Source organism: Erinaceus europaeus, chromosome 3 (genome assembly GCF_950295315.1).
Source record: "Erinaceus europaeus chromosome 3, mEriEur2.1, whole genome shotgun sequence".
Lineage (NCBI taxonomy): Eukaryota > Metazoa > Chordata > Mammalia > Eulipotyphla > Erinaceidae > Erinaceus > Erinaceus europaeus.
The window spans coordinates 32,585,394-32,601,513 of NC_080164.1; the positions used below are offsets into that span (position 1 = coordinate 32,585,394).

Here is a 16,120-nt window from a genome sequence, read left to right on the forward strand (position 1 = left end):
GATCCACTCTGTTCTATTAAATAAAGAATACAATTAAAAAAAAGACTTGGGGGGGTCGGGCGGTGGTGCAGTGGGTTAAGCGCATGTGGCGCAAAGCACAAGGACCGGCGTACGGATCCCGGTTCGAGCCCCTGGCTCCCCACCTGCAGAGGAGTCGCTTCACAGGCGGTGAAGCAGGTCTGCAGGTGTCTATCTTTCTCTCCTCCTCTCTGTCTTCCCCTCCTCTCTCCATTTCTCTTTGTCCTATCCAACAACGAATAGCGTCAACAATGGCAATAATAATAACCACAACGAGGCTACAACAACAAGGGCAACAAAAGGGGGAAAAAATGCCCTCCAGGAGCGGTGGATTCATGGTGCAGGCACCGAGCCCAGCAATAACCTTGGGGGAAAAAAAAAAGACTTGGAATACGTAGGAGAAGTTTTGTTTAAGTGAAAAAGAAAAGCAGCTGCTAAAATTTCTATTTCTGGCAGAAGTATGATGCCAGCAGATTCTGGGGTTGGGGTGATAGCATACTGGTTATACAAAAAGACTTTCTTGGCTGAGGCTTCAAAGTCCCAGGTTCAATTCCCAGCACAACCATAAACTGCAGTTAAGCAGAGCTCTGGTAAAACAAACAATAACAACAACAACAAAAAAGAGAACAAGTCTGCGTATCATCCATCCTTGTTTTCTTTCCCATAGGCACTCACTCACCTTGAGGTTACTAATGTGCTTGAAAACAAAGGGATTATTAATGTTGATCTGTTTGCGGATTTTGTCATTCATGGCATTCACGTATGTCTGGTACACTGCCATACACTTCTTGGCCAAAGATGATGCATAATATATTGGAATATCATGGAGTTCTGGGTGATTCTGCCAGTACTCATCTAGAGAAAAGTCATAAAAACTAAATTACTATTTTGTTATGTGGAATAGTTTAAATGATAAATAATATATACAATTAATTTAAAAGTTCAGACAACAAAGAAATAAAAGCACACATATGGGGGCTGGGCGGTAGTGCCGTAGGTTAAGGGCATATGGCACAAAGCACAAGGGTGGGTATAAGGATCCTGGTTCGAGCCCCCAGCTCCCCATCTGTAGGGGCTCGCTTCTGCAAGTGGGGAAGCAGGTCTGCATGTGTCTATCTTTTTCTCCTCCTCTCTGTCTTCTCCTTCCCTCTCAATTTCTCTCTGTCTTATCCAACAACAACAGCTATGACAACAATAACAACTACAAGGGCAACAAAATGGGAAAAATAGCTTCCAGGAACAGTGGATTTGTAAAGAGCCCTAGTGATAACCCTGGAGGCAAAAAAAAAAAAAGAAAAAAAGAAAAAGCATGCAAACTTTTTTTGGTTTACTATTTTTTAAATTTAATTTTTTAAAATTTCTTTATTGGGAGATTAATGTTTTACAATCCACAGTAAAATACAATACTTTGTACATATGTAACATTTCCCAGTTTTTCACATAACAATTCACTAGGTCCTCTGCCATCCTGTTCCAGGACCTGAATCCTCCAAGTCTTTTACTCTGGTGCAATACATACTTTCAAGATTAAAAAAAAAAATTAGCCTAGTTCTTACAGCTTAACAAAACCAAAGCATCTTTAAAAACTAGTGTATGCACTTCAATGATAGCCCTTTTGGTCACTACCAAGCCATCATTGAAGTGCATACCATCATCCAGTACCATAGTTATGGAATCCTGGAACTCCCACAGAGATGATGGACTTAGATCTCTAACAGATCCTTCTCTCCATCATGACTGGTCATCTCCATCAGAAACAATATCGAATTAAACCCTCCTGTGGACCTCTACAGGACTTTGTCCTGAATGTAAGGATCAGGGTTCAAGCCTCCACTCACCACCTGCAGGGGGTCTGCTTCATGTGCGGTGGTGTAGTCGGTCTCCCTCTCTGTCTTTTCCTCCCTCTCGATTTCTCTTAGTCCTATCCAATAATAGAATGAAAAAAATGGCTGCCAGGAGCAGTGGATTCATAGTGCCAGCAGAGCCCCAGTCATAACCCTGGAGGCAAAACAATAAAATAAATAATGTGGAATAGTGTGGGGATATTATTTGATTTAAAAGTGAAAACTCGGGAGTCGGGCTGTAGTGCAGCGGGCTAAGCGCAGGTGGCGCAAAGCACAAAGACCGGCATAAGGATCCCGGTTCGAACCCCGGCTCCCCACCTGCAGGGGAGTCGCTTCACAGGCGGTGAAGCAGGTCTGCAGGTGTCTATCTTTCTCTCCTCCTCTCTGTCTTCTCCTCCCTCTCTCCATTTCTCTCTGTCCTATCCAACAATGACAACAACAATAATAACTACAACAATAAAACAACAAGGGCAACAAAAGGGAATAAATATAAAAAAATTTTAAAAAAAAGTGAAAACTCTTGATAAAGGCATAATTTTCCTTGTCATACATGCTACAAATTTCCTGCACTTTCCCGATGTATCATTCCGTTCCTTTTTAATTTTTTTTTTAAAGAGCTAATTAAAATAATTAAAAATTTGGGGCCAGGTAGTGGTGCACCTGGTTGAACACACATTACAATGTGCAAGAACCTGGATTCAAGCCTCCAGCTCCCAACTGCAGAGGGGAAGCTTCATGAATGGTGAAATAGTACTGTAGGTCTCTCTCTCCCTCCCCTCTCAATTTCTTTCTGTCTTTATCCAAAATACATCTTTTAAAAATTTAATGGAGGGAGTTGGGCAGTAGTGCAGTGGGTTAAGCGCAGGTGGTGCAAAGCGAAAGGACCAGCATAAGGATCCTGGTTCTAGCCCCCAGCTCCTCACCTTCAGGGGCGTTGCTCCACAGGCAGTGAAGCAGGTCTGCAGGTGTCTATCTTTCTCTCCCCCTGTCTGTCTTCCCCTCCTCTTTCCATTTCTCTGTCCTATCCAACGACGACATCAATAAAAACAACAATAATAATAACTACAACAATAAAAAATAAGGGCAACAAAAAGGGAATATTAAAAAAAAATTTAATGGAATGTGGTCAGGAGGTTGGCTTCTCAAGTATGAGGTCCTGAGTTCCATACCTGGAGCACATGTACCAGAGTAATGTCTTTTTTTTTTTTCTCCCTACCCCTCTCATTAATTAATAAATAAAAATATTGGGAGTCGAGTGGTAGCTCAGCAGGTTAAGCGCATGTGGCTTTACCCAAGGACTGGCAGAAGGATCCGGGTTGGAGCCTCAGTTCCCCACCTGTAGGAGAGTTGCTTCACAAGCAGTGAAGCAGGTCTGCAGGTGTCTGTCTATCTTTCTCCCTCTCTGTCTTCCCCTCCTCTCTCCATTTCTCTCTATCCCATCCAACAACAATAACCACAACAATAAAACAACAAGGACAAAAAAGGGGAATAAGTAAATATTAAAGGGAGTTAGGTGGTGGCGCAGTGGGTTAAGCACACGTGGCGCAAAGCCCAAGGACCGGCGTAAGGATCCCGGTTCCAGCCCCCGCTCCCCAACTGCAGCGGAGTCACTTCACAGGAGGTGAAGCAGGTCTGCAGGTGTCTTTCTCTCCCCCTCTGTCTTCCCCTCCACTCTCCATTTCTCTCTGTCCTATCCAACAACAACATCAATAACTACAACAATATTATACAACAAGGGCAACAAAAGGAAAAATAAATAAATATAAACAAATTAAAAAAATAAAATATTAAAAAAGAAAAAATAATTTAAAATAAATAAATAAAAATATTAAAAAATTTAATCGAACAAAACTTTCAAATATATCCTTTTCATTACCTGTAGACCTTGGAAAGAATTCTATACCATTATATCACATTAGAATCATATAATTCTTTTTTGTATCTTTATGGATAAAGTTTATATATTAAAATAAGCTGAGTATGGTGTGGGTGAGGCAGCATGGTGTTTATTTATTTATTTGAAATATTTTATTTACTTAGGATAGAGACTGAGAGAAATTGATGGGGTAAGCAGGAGAGACAGAGAGACGCCTGCAGCACTGTTTCACCCCTTGCGAAGCTTCCCCCTGCAGGTGGGGGCTGGAGGCTTGAACCCAGGTTCTTGCACATTGTAATGTGTGTGTTCAAGCAGGTGCACCACCGGAAGTGGATCTGCCAAGCTACAGGGCAGCATCATTTACAGACTTTCTATGTTGACTGCCAAGATGTATGATGCTGATGCCCACCAGAAAAGTTTATCACTTACATTCCCAGAGGCAGGGCATGTCAGTCACTGTTTCTCTGGGCACCAACCCCCCCCTCCTTTTTTTTTTTTTTTTAACCAGAGTACTCAATTCTGGTTTATGGCGGTGCTAAGGATTGAACCTAGGGCCTCTGGGACTGTTGTGCTACCAATGCCAAGGCCTAGAACCTAGAATTTCTCTCACTCCATATATATATAAATAGACACACACACACACACACACACACACACTTTTGCCTCAAGGGTTATTGTTGGGGCTGGGTGCCTGCACTACAAATCCAGTGCTCCTGGTGGCCATCTTTTCCCCATTATTGGACAGAATAGACAGAAATTGAGAGAGGGGAAGACTGAGAGGGGGAGAAAAAGACAGATACCTACAGACCTGCTTCACCACTTGTGAATCGACCCCCCCTGCAGGTGGGGAGCCGGGGGCTCGAGCAGGGATCCTTGCTTGGGTCCCTAAAGGACCCAGGAAGGATCCTAAAGCCCAGGAAGGTTAGAATGACCTAAGGTTGTACAAGTATATAGATATAGTGGAATTCTAAGATTTTATAATCTCCCAAGTCAAAAAAGGCATACCTAAAATTAGGAGCAGCTCCTGAGCTCTTCCCAGAGCAAAGACAGGAATGAGACCTCTACCCCCTCGGTTTACAATATCATGGACAGTATTACAGAATCTTGCTTCTCTCTCTTCACGTTTCTCATGAATATGGGTCCCATAAGTTGATTCCTAAATAAGACATCAGAAATGTGAAGTAAAGACAAATGATTCACAAAGAACTCATAAGCCAAGGATCAGTTAAATGCAGCGGTAAAGTGATTCATTTCTTGAACTATTATCATGTTATTCACCTGAACTCATAATGTTTTATTAATTGGAAAGAGGAACAAATAGAAAAGTAGCTCATTTCAGCTTCCCCAGAGCCCCACCCTACTAGGGAAAGAGAGAGGCAGACTGGGAGTATGGACCGACCAGTTAACGCCCATGTTCAGCGGGGAAGCAATTATAGAAGCCAGACCTTCCACCTTCTGCAACCCTCAATGACCCTGGGTCCATACTCCCAGAGGGATAGAGAATAGGAAAGCTATCAGGGGAGGGGGTGGGATATGGAGATTGGGCGGTGGGAACTGTGTGGAGTTGTACCCCTTTTGTTAATTAATCCTTTCTTAAATAAAAATTAAATTAAATTAAAAAAAAAAAAAAAAGAAAAGTAGCTCATCGAGGTGGGGGAGATAGTAGAATAGTTATGCAGACTCTCATGCATGAGGCTCTTAGGTTCCAGGTTCAATTCTCAGCACCACGATAAACCAGAGCTAAACAGTGCTCTGGAAAAAAAAAAAAGTGGGGCAGGTGGTAGTGCACCTGTTTAAGGATTGAAGTCCTTGGTCCCCCTGCAGGGGGACACTCTGGTGAAGCAGGGCTGCAGGTGTCTGTCTCTTTCTACCTCCCCCTCCCCTCTCAATTTATGTCTATTCTATAATAAATAAATTATATATTTATCTATATGGAGGGAGGAGAGTGAGTGAGCCAGTGGTGGCACACGCAATTAGGCACTCATGTTACCATGAGCAAAGACCCTGGTTCTAGCCCCTGCTCCCCACCTACAGGGGGGATGCTTCAAGAGCAGTGAAGTAGGTCTACAGGTGTCTCTCTCCCTATCCTCTCAATTTCTCTCTTACCTATTCAATAATAAAAAAAAAAAAAATTGAAAAAAAAAGTAGCTCAGTGATAAAGTATGAGGCCCTAGGTCTAATCCCTGGCACCAAGAGAAAAAAACAAAACAAACAAACAAAACCAAATAGCAACATTAAAAGCTGGATCTCACTATGGAATAATAACTTTTTAGAAAAATGGAACTAGTGGTCCAGGAGGTGGCGCAGTGGCTAAGGAACTAGACTCTCAAGCATGAGGTCCTGAGTTCAATCCCTGACAGCACATGTACCAGAGTGATGTCTGGCTCTTTCTCTCTCTCCTCCTATCTTTCTCATTAATAAATAAATAAAATATTTTTTAAAAAAAGAAAGAAAAAAATGGAATTAGGAAATAATCCCCAAAATGTAACTTTTCTGTTCAAGATAATTTTGCCATGTCTTTGTTACCCCCAACCATTTAGCTTTCTTTTTTGCCTCCAGGGTAATCGCCGGGGCTCAGCACCTATACTACAAAGCTACTGCTCTTGGTGGCCATCCTTTTTCCATTGTTGTTGTTGCTGTTTTTATTGTTGTTGTTGGATAGGACAGAGAAATTGAGAGAGGAGGGGAAGACAGAGAGAGGGAGAGAAAGACAGATACCTGCAGACCTGCTTCACCGCTAGTGAAGTGATTCCCCTGCAGGTGGGGAGCCGGGGTCCAAACCAGGATCCTTATGTTGTTCCTTGTGCTTTGGGACACATGCGCTTAATCTGCTGTGCTACCGCCCGACTCCCACCTTTTAGCTTTCTATGAGGAAGGGAGACAAAAAGACTATCTCTTCCACCTCTGATAAGTCAAAGCTTATAGCTACAAAATTTCTTACAGTTCTAGTTGAGACATATCCTCCAAACCTCACTATAGGTGAAATATTCACCAGTAACAATGCTATCTCTGGGAACTTACTAGAAATGTTGATCCGAGTTTTCAGTCCAAAGCTACTGAAACAGAACCTAACATCTAATAGCATCAGATGATTCATTAGCATTTTAAAAGTTTGAAGTACTGTTCTGAAGAATCAGATATTATGGGGGCTGAGTAGTGCATCGGGTTAAGTGCACACAGGGCAAAGCACAAGGACCAGTGCAAGGATCCTCGTCTGAGGCCCCCAGCTCCTCACCTATAGGGGGGTCGCTTCACAGGTAGTGAAGCAGGTCTGCAGGTATCTTTCTCTTCCTTTCTCCTCTCTCCTCTCTCAATTTCTCTCTGTCCAACAACTACAATGGAAAAAAGATGGCCACCAGGAGCAGTGGATTCATAATGCAGGCACCAAGCCCCAGTGATAACACTGGAGGAAAAAAAAAAAAAGAATCAGCTACTATGAAAATACCTGCTTTTTTCTGGGGTTAAAAAAAAAAATGGGTAGAGGGTAGATAGCATAATGGTTATGCAGACTCTCATGCCTGAGGCTCCAAAGACCCAGGTTCAATCCCCCGCACCACCATAAGCCAGAGCTGAACAGTGCTCTGGTTAAAAAATAGAAAATAAAAAAATAAATAAAATAAAAAAACCCACCCCACCTGCAGGGGAGTCACTTCACAGGCAGTGAAGCAGGTCTGCAGGTGTCTTTCTCTCCCCTTGTCTTCTCTCTCCATTTCTCTGTCCTATTCAACAATGACGACATCAATAACAACAATAACTATAACAATAAAAAACAAGGGCAACAAAAAGGGAATAAATAAATATGTAAAAAAAAAAAAACACCACACCTCTCTTGAGCCAGGGAGTTAGCTTACCTAATAGGGTGCACATGACTTCCTATGACATCAAGCTCCACCCCCCCACCCCAGCAATGCTTATCTCTGGTTTATGGTGGTGCTGGGGTTGAATCTGGGACCTAGAAGTCTCAGGCATGCAAGTCTTTTACATAATCAGTATAATATCACCCAGCTCATCGATACAGTTAAATTATTCGCTCAATGTGGCCTGGGAGGTGGCACAGTAGCTATAGCACTGAAACTGTAAGCATGAGTTCCTGCATTTGATCCTTAGCAGTGCACACGCTAGTCTGATACTCTTGCTCTTTACTCTCTTCCTTATTAGCAAATCAGTTTGTAAAACGATTGGCTCATCAACACTCCTAATTTTTGTTTTGGAATTTTCAACTAGTAGGCAGATAGCACATACACATATAGTTAGAAGGTACGGTAAGTTAAATAGCCAGGGGCTGGGTGGTGGTATACTTGGTTGAGCATATATGTTACAGTGTGCAAGGATCTGGGTTCAAATCCCCGGTCCCCACTTGTGGTGGGGAAGCTTTACAACCGGTGAAGTAAGTACAACAGGTGTCTCTTTCTCTTTCCCTATCTACCCCTTCCACCTTAGTTCTTCTGTCTCTATCCAATAAATGAATGAATGAATAAAATATATTTTTTAAAAAAGTCATGAAAGCGAAGGCCACAGGGGTCACACTACTACATAAACCTTAATCCATGCAATAAGAATTTGAGCCAACTTAATCCAGACAAAAATATTAAGGAGCTGGTCCAGTATCTGTCATTAGATCAAATAAAAAGATAATATATTTTTTTGCCTCCAGGGCTATCACTAGGACTTGGTGCCCTCACTATGAATCCACTGCTACTAGAGGCCATTTTTTTCCATTTTTGTTGCCCTTGTTTTTTTTTAAAGAATTTACTTGAGAGTTGGGCGGTAGCACAGCGGGTTAAGCGCAGGTGGCTCAAAGTGCAAGCACCAGCATAAGGATCTCAGTTTGAGCCTCCGGCTCCCCACCTTCAGGGGAGTCGCTTCACAGGTGGTAAAGCAGGTCTGCAGGTGTCTGTCTTTCTCTCCTCTCTCCATTTCCCTGTCCTATCCAAGACAACGACATCAATAACAACAATAACAAAACAACAAGGGTAACAAAAGGGAATAAATATTTTTAAAAAACTTCAAAAACTTATTTATTCATGAGAAAGATAGGATGAGAAAGAACCAGACATCACTCTGGTACATGTGCTGCCAGGTATTGAACTCTGGACCTCATGCCTGAGAATCCAATGCTTTATCCACTGAGCCACCTCCCAGACCACAAAATATACTTTTAAAAATTTTAAAAAAATTTATTCCCTTTTGTTGCCCTTGTTTTATTGTTGTAGTTATTGTTGGATAGGACAGAGAGAAATGGAGAGAGGAGGGGAAGACAGAGGGGGGAGAGAAAGACAGACAGACACCTACAGACCTGCTTCACCGCCTGTGAAGCGACTCCCCTGAAGGTGGGGAGCCGGGGCTCGAACCGGGATCCTTGTGCTGGTCCTTGCGCTTTGTGCCACCTGCACTTAACCCACTGTGCTATCGCCCAACTCCCCACAAAGTATTTTAAATGTTATTTATTTATTTATTCTTGAATAGAGACAGAGAGGAACTGAGAGTGGAGAAGGAGACAAGAGACGGAAAGAGACAGAGAGACACCTGTAGCCATGCTCCACCACTTGTGAAGCTTTCCCCATGCAGGTGGGGGACCAGGGGCTTGACCCTACAACCTTGCAGTGTGTGTGCTTAACCAGGTACGCCACTGCCTGGTCTCTGCCCTTATTATTATTGCTGTTGTTGTTGGACAGGACAGAGAGAAATCGAGAGAGGGGAAGACAGAGAGGAGGAAAGACAGATATTTGCAGACCTGCTTTACTGCTTGTGAAGTGACCCCCTTGCAGGTGAGGAGCCGGGATCTCAAACAGGGATCCTTGAGCTGGTCCTTGCACTTCGTGCCATGTGCACTTAACTCATTGCACTACTGCCCAGCCCCAAAGAAATAATTTTTTAATAAACTTATTTTTAAATATTTTATATTTATTTATTCCCTTTTGTTGTTTTTGCTGTTTTTTCTATTGTAGTTATTACTGTGGTTACTGATGTCACTGTTTTTGGATAGGACAGAGAGAAATGGAGAAAGATGGGGAAGACAGAGAGAGGGAGAGAAAGACACCTGCAGACCTGCTTCACAGCCTGTGAAGTGACTCCCCTGCAGGTGGGGAGCTGGGGGCTCGAACTGGGATCCTTACGCCGGTCCTTGTGCTTTGCGCCACATATTTAAAAAATTTTTATTATCCTTATTTATTTACTGAATAAATAAAGTCAGAAATCGAGAGGGAGTGGAGAGAGAGAGAGAGAGATACCTACAGCACTGCTTCATCACTAGCAAAGCTTTCCCTCTGCAGGTGGGGACCAGAAGCTTGAATCTAGATCCTTGCACTCTGTAACATGCTTGCTTAACCAGGTGTGCCACCACCTGGCCCCAAGAAACAATTTTTGCACTACCAAAAAAAATTTTCTATCTGATATCATGTGAGTTCACAATACTTCTTCCGAGTAGAAAAAATGTATTGCCATGGGGCCGGGAGGTGGCGCACCTGGTCAACTGCACATATTACAGTTCGCAAGGACATTGGTTCGAGCCTCCAGCACCCACCTGCAGGAGGAAAGCTTCTCGAGTGGTGAAGCATTACTGCAGGTGTCTCTCTCCCTGTCTCCCCCATCCTCTTAGTTTCTGGCTGTCTCTATCACATAAGCAAATAAAGATAATGAAAAACTAAAAAAAAAAATAAATAAGTAGCCCGGGAGGTGGCGCAGTGGTAAAGCTTTGGACTCTAAAGCATGAGGTCGCGAGTTCAATCCCCGGCAGCACATATGCCAGAGTGATGTCTGGTTCTTTCTCCCTCCTCCTATCTTTCTCATTAAAAAAAAAAAAAAAATTAAAATTAAATAAATAAAATAAAAATAAATATGTATTCTAAAAAAAGGGAAGAAATTTATTGCCTTATGCTATTGTATTGTACACTAATACTTACAATGATAAGGATATCAGGTTTTATATTAGGAATTTCAGCTGCCATTAAATGTCTATCTTCTTGTCTTGAGAAATCACCTGTATACAAAAGCTGTGGGGGAAAAAAAAAACTAGAAAGTTAGAATTTGAGAAGGCTTCATTTAAAATTTTAAAAAAATATTTATTTATTTTTCCCTTTTGTTGCCCTTATTGTTTTTATTGTTGTTGTAGTTATTATTGTTGTTGTTATTGATGTCATCATTGTTAGGACAGAACAGAGAGAAATGGAGAGAGGAGGGGCAGACAGACAGAGACAGGGAGAGAAAGACACCTGCAGACCTGCTTCACCACTTGTGAAGCCACTCCTCTGCAGGTGGTGAGCCGGGAGCTTGAACAGGGATTCACAGGCAGGCCCTTGGGCTTCGCACCATGTGCACTTAATCCACTACACTACCACCCGACTCCCAGGCTTCATTTTACCAGTGAATATATGTAGGTCATGAAACCTGTAGGTGACATTCAACAGAAAAAACTAACATACAGCTGATGAAATTTAGATGTAAAGCTTGTGTACAATTCAAAACATGCAACTTAGTTCAGTCAAAATCTATTTGGGTTTCAACTATTTAGTCTAATAAATGGAAATAATATATTCCCATAATTACCCTACAGATAACCTATAAATTTGATAAGTACTCTATCTTAAAAAAAGGTAATGATGAAGAAATAGATCTGCTGAGGATTATGGAAAATGGACATCTAAAATGAAAGTTAAAATCCAAAAGTTAGAGGGTAGGCACCAAATTTCAAATGGGAATTTCGGTCTCCATCCCTCCTTCCCTTTTTTTTTTTTGCCTCTGAGTTAAAAAGGACAAATGACTTTAAAACAGAGCCTACCAGCTCAATATGTGAAAAATTCAAATATAAATGAGCAGAGGCAGAAATTTAGGGCATTACACTAGAGCATTGGCTTTCAATTCTGGCTGCACCTAAGAATCACCTAGAAAACTTAAAATGGAAAAAAAAAAGTCATATTCATACCCTCAGAGTTTGATTCAATGAACACTTAAAAGTTCCCTAATTGACTGTAATGCACAGCCAGAGTTAAAATTTGCCTGAAACCAATTAATCTATTTAGATTTTCAGGGGCTGGGCAGTGGTGCACCTGGTTAAGTGCACCTATGCCAAGTGCAAGGAACCCAGGTTCGAACCCCAGCTCCTCACCTGCAAGGGGTCCACTTCATAAGCAGTGAACCAGGTCTTTCTTTCCCTCTCCCTCTCTCCCTTCCTCTCTCAATTTCTCTCAATCCTATTGACTATAAATCAGAAAAGAAAAAAAAAAAACATCAATTTCACTTTTACAAATTTATTAAGATTTCCATGGGTCTTTTCCATGAAAGATGGCTGCAAAAATTTCTTTCTTATAAACTACTTTCACCCACACAGTTCAATCCTCTTTAGGGACTGAATGTGAATTCCAGAGTATAAGGGGGTGAATACCTAACCATGCTTTAATGTTAAATGGATACGGTCTCAGGGGCTGGGCAGTGGTGCACCTGGTTGAGTACACATGCTACCATGCACAAGTGCCTGGGTTCAAGCCCCCAGACCCCATCTGAAGGGGAGGAAGCTTCATGAGTGGAGAGCAGTATTACAGGCCTCTTTTTCCCTATCTCCCCCTTCCCTCTCATTCCCTCTTTAAGTATATAGCTACAGTCACAATCAGTTTTCCAAAGGATACTGAAAGTAATTAATCCTAGAGTACTGTGAAGGAATTTTACTCTTTTTAGCTTAATGTTTTACTCTTCTCAATCTTGAAATAAAAGTATTACAGAGATATGAACTATGATACTTTAAAGGAAAAGGCAGCGACTGAATTTTATATTCTTTTTCAGTATTTTGACACTTTGCAAGTCTTTGTGGGGTTTCTTTAGTACTATTTGGTGGTATAAAAGTCTGCACTGACTTTGTCTGCACTGACTTTCAGTGGAGAGGAAGTTGTCAAAGCTGAAGTACCTTTACTCCGGCGATCTCAATCATGAACATGGCGGCTCCTAGAACATGGCCTGCATGGTAACACCAAAACTTGATTCCTGCAACTTCTTTAACTTCATGAAAATTGATGGTTTCAATTTTGTCCATGCTCTCTTCCAAATCAGTCTCAGTATACAACATGTCATCTGCTGATATATTACTAAATTTTAAAAGATATCAAAAATAAAGAGTTAAGGACAAGACTTTGTAAAGATTTTGAACTGAAAGAACTTGCCTATGCATGACAGATCTACAAAGATGTTTAAGTTTATTTGTGCAGACTGTCATTAGAAACACATTTTGCGTACTCCCTCTACCCTAGGACTGTAATAAAAATGCTTAGTGTGAGTGGTCTGGGAGGTGGCGCAGTGGATAAGGCATTGGACTCTCAAGCATGAGGTCCCTAAATTCAATCCCTAGTAGCACATGTACCAGAGTGATATCTGGTTCTTTCTCTCTCTCCTATCATTTCTCATGAATCAATAAATAAAATCTTAAAAAAAAAATGCTTAGTGCGTATCGCTACAAAGTTTGATCTCATTTTATCCATGTCATGTGAGGGCATGAAGCCAGGGATTTGTCTGCATGTGCAGTACTGCTGAGCGATCTCCCTGACCCAATATTTCATCCATCAATTTTGAGAAAGAGAGGAGAAAGAGCAGGGTGATAGTGTACCTGGTTAAGTGTACACAGTGGCATGGGCCTGGGTTCAAGCCCTCAGGCTTCACTTGTAGGGAGGAAGCTTCACACATGGTAAAGCAGGGCTGCGAATGTCTCTCTCTCCATTCCTATCTCTCCCTCTCAGTTTCACTTTTGATTCTCTCCAGTAAATAAATAATAAAAAAAATTTTAAGGCTGTGAAAGAGAGGTGATAGGGAAAAGAAACCACAGCACAGCTCCACTACCCTGGAGTTTCCCCTCTGGTGCTGTCCACTGTGCTCCCATGTGGTGCCAGGGCTCAACTCCAGGCTAGGGCTTGATGTACTTACTGCAAAGTGTGCGCTCCACCCGATGAGCGACCTCAGCTCCAAAAGCTTGCTTTCGGAGTGCATGGGCTAGTAAGGCAAAGCGTCCAACTTCTTATTCTTTTTAATATTTTATGCATTTTGGATAGAGATGGAGAGAAATTAAGAGAGGTGGAAACACAGAGGGAGAGATATAGTGCTATACCTGGAGCACTGCTTCACCACCTGTGAAGCCTCCCTGTTGCAGGTGGGGACTGGAGGCTTGAACCAAGATCCTTGTGTGCTGTAATGTGTGTGGTCAACCAGGTGTGCTACTGCCCAGCCCTCAAAATTTGTTTGTTTGTTTTTTTACACAATTTTTTTTTTTATTCTTATACTGATTTTGGACAGAGCCAAATTGAAAGGGGAGGAGGTGACAGAGAGAGACACCTGCAGCATTGTTTCGCTGCACATCAAGCTTCCTAGTTCAGGTGGGGATGGTGGGGTTTGAACTCAGACCCTTGTGCACTATAATGTGTGTGCTCAACCATGTGTGCCACCACCCAGCCCCTGGAGTATTCTTTAGAATGTTATTTCTCAACCTTTTTTTCTGTTCCTAAGCTCCACAGAAATACACTCACTCATACATACTGAACAATGGCAAAGATTCTCACAATGAAATATAAAAGCATTTCTCAACAGAATCTGCTTTAAGTAACTTTTCTTCTGGAATTTGTGATAACACCTTTCAAAAACAGCAAGAAAAACAGTAGTTAAGGACACAGGTCCTGGAACTAGATTATTTAGGTCCAAATCCTGGCATTTTCTTTCTGTGGCTATCACAACAGAATACCTAAACTTTCTTTGCTTCAGAATCATCATGTGCAAAGTGGGTTTCATGACATCCTGCACATAAGGTTGACGTAAGATTAAGTGAGTGAATGTAAGAGTTGAGGACTATGCCTGGAATGTGTTAAATATTATTTAAAGGTTAACAGGATAATTACTACTAAAGATAACTTCCACTTTTTTGTACTGCTGGAATGTATATAAAAATAGTGGGCTCCAGAAGGCTAATTTTTAAAAAAATATTTATATAGTACAGAGAGAAATGGAGAGAGGAAGGGAAGACAGAGAGAAGCAGAGAAAGATAGACACCTGCAGACCTGCTTCACTGCCTGGGAGGCAACTCCCCTGCAGGTGGGGAGCTGGGGTCTCAAACCAGGATCCTTATGCCAGTCCTTGCACTTTGCGCCACATGCATAGAAGGCTAATTTTTTGTGCTATTGGTATCATGAAAAACACTGTGAACTCTCTAGTGAAGGTTAGATTTTCCTGCTGCAAATGAAAAAAAAACTCTAAAAGGGGACTTTTTCATTTAAGATGGTCAGTTGATCAAATAATTTAAAATAAAATTTCAGTATATATCACAGTATACTGTATTTGGCTTTAAATTTTAATAAACATGAAACTATATTTATAAATTATTATTACATCTTATAACTTACATAAATTACCAAAATTTAAAAGAATATAACAACTGTAACATTAAAAAAAAAACTGATGATTACTGAACGACTCAATTAATGGTATTCTTTGAGTAAAAGAATGCTCCACTTCAAAACACAAAAGGATCTATATCTTTAACCATGTGTTATTTATAAATTTGAGAAAGAGAAACAAATAGACTTTTGAAAAAGGAAAAAAAAAGTCATTTACCTAACTTTGACGTAATCTGAAAGAAGCCATCTATAAATAGCCTTGGTGGCATGAGTCATAAATGTTCTTCCTTTGAAACTTGTCTTCTGTAGAAACCATGGCAAAGCTCCACAGTGATCCAAGTGGAAACTTGAGAAAAAGAAAGAAAGAGCTTTGGTTAATTCTTCTTCTTTTTTTTTCTTTCTTTTTTTTGTCTCCAGGGTTATCACCGGGGCCCCAGTACCTGCACTACGAATCCACTGCTCCCTGAGGCTATTTTTCCCATTTTTATTGCCCTCGTTGTTATTATTATTGTTATTGTTACTGCTATTGTTGTTGGATAGAACAGAAACTGAGAGAGGAGGGGAAGACAGAGAGGGGGAGAGAGACTTGTGTAGATCTGCTTCACCGCATGTTAAGCGACCCCCCTGCAAGTGGGGGAGCCGGGCCTCAAACTGGGATCCTTACTTGTCCTTGTGCTTTGGCGCTTACCCTGCTGTGCTACCACCCGGCCCTGCTTATACTATACATATATATATATTATGGAATAATATATATATATGTATAGTATATATGTATAGTATATATATATATTATGGAACTTATGCTTGCTTTACAGAAAATATGTACTATGGGAGTCGGGCTGTAGCGCAGCGGGTTAAGCGCAGGTGGCGCAAAGCACAAGGTTCGAACCCCGGCTCCCCACCTGCAGGGGAGTCGCTTCACAGGCGGTGAAGCAGGTCTGCAGGTGTCTATCTTTCTCTCCTCCTCTCTGTCTTCCCCTCCTCTCTCCATTTCTCTCTGTCCTATCCAACAACGACGACAA

At 41.5% G+C, this 16,120-nt stretch overlaps 1 protein-coding gene across 2 annotated transcripts in view; it reads right to left on the bottom strand.

The window, feature by feature from the left end:
- CPSF3 (cleavage and polyadenylation specific factor 3) overlaps positions 1-16,120 on the bottom strand; it is a 49,985-nt gene that overhangs the window by 25,298 nt on the left and 8,567 nt on the right. Inside the window, exons 4-8 of one of the 2 annotated variants that reach the window (XM_060187006.1) lie at positions 15,316-15,444; positions 12,635-12,812; positions 10,641-10,730; positions 4,744-4,894; positions 698-873 (exon numbers count right to left, since the gene is read on the bottom strand). In XM_060187006.1, the coding sequence (XP_060042989.1) occupies positions 698-873; positions 4,744-4,894; positions 10,641-10,730; positions 12,635-12,812; positions 15,316-15,444 (724 nt within the window). Of the gene's footprint in view, positions 1-697; positions 874-4,743; positions 4,895-10,640; positions 10,731-12,634; positions 12,813-15,315; positions 15,445-16,120 lie in introns of those variants that run through there. The other variant, XM_060187007.1, reaches the window with a different exon arrangement.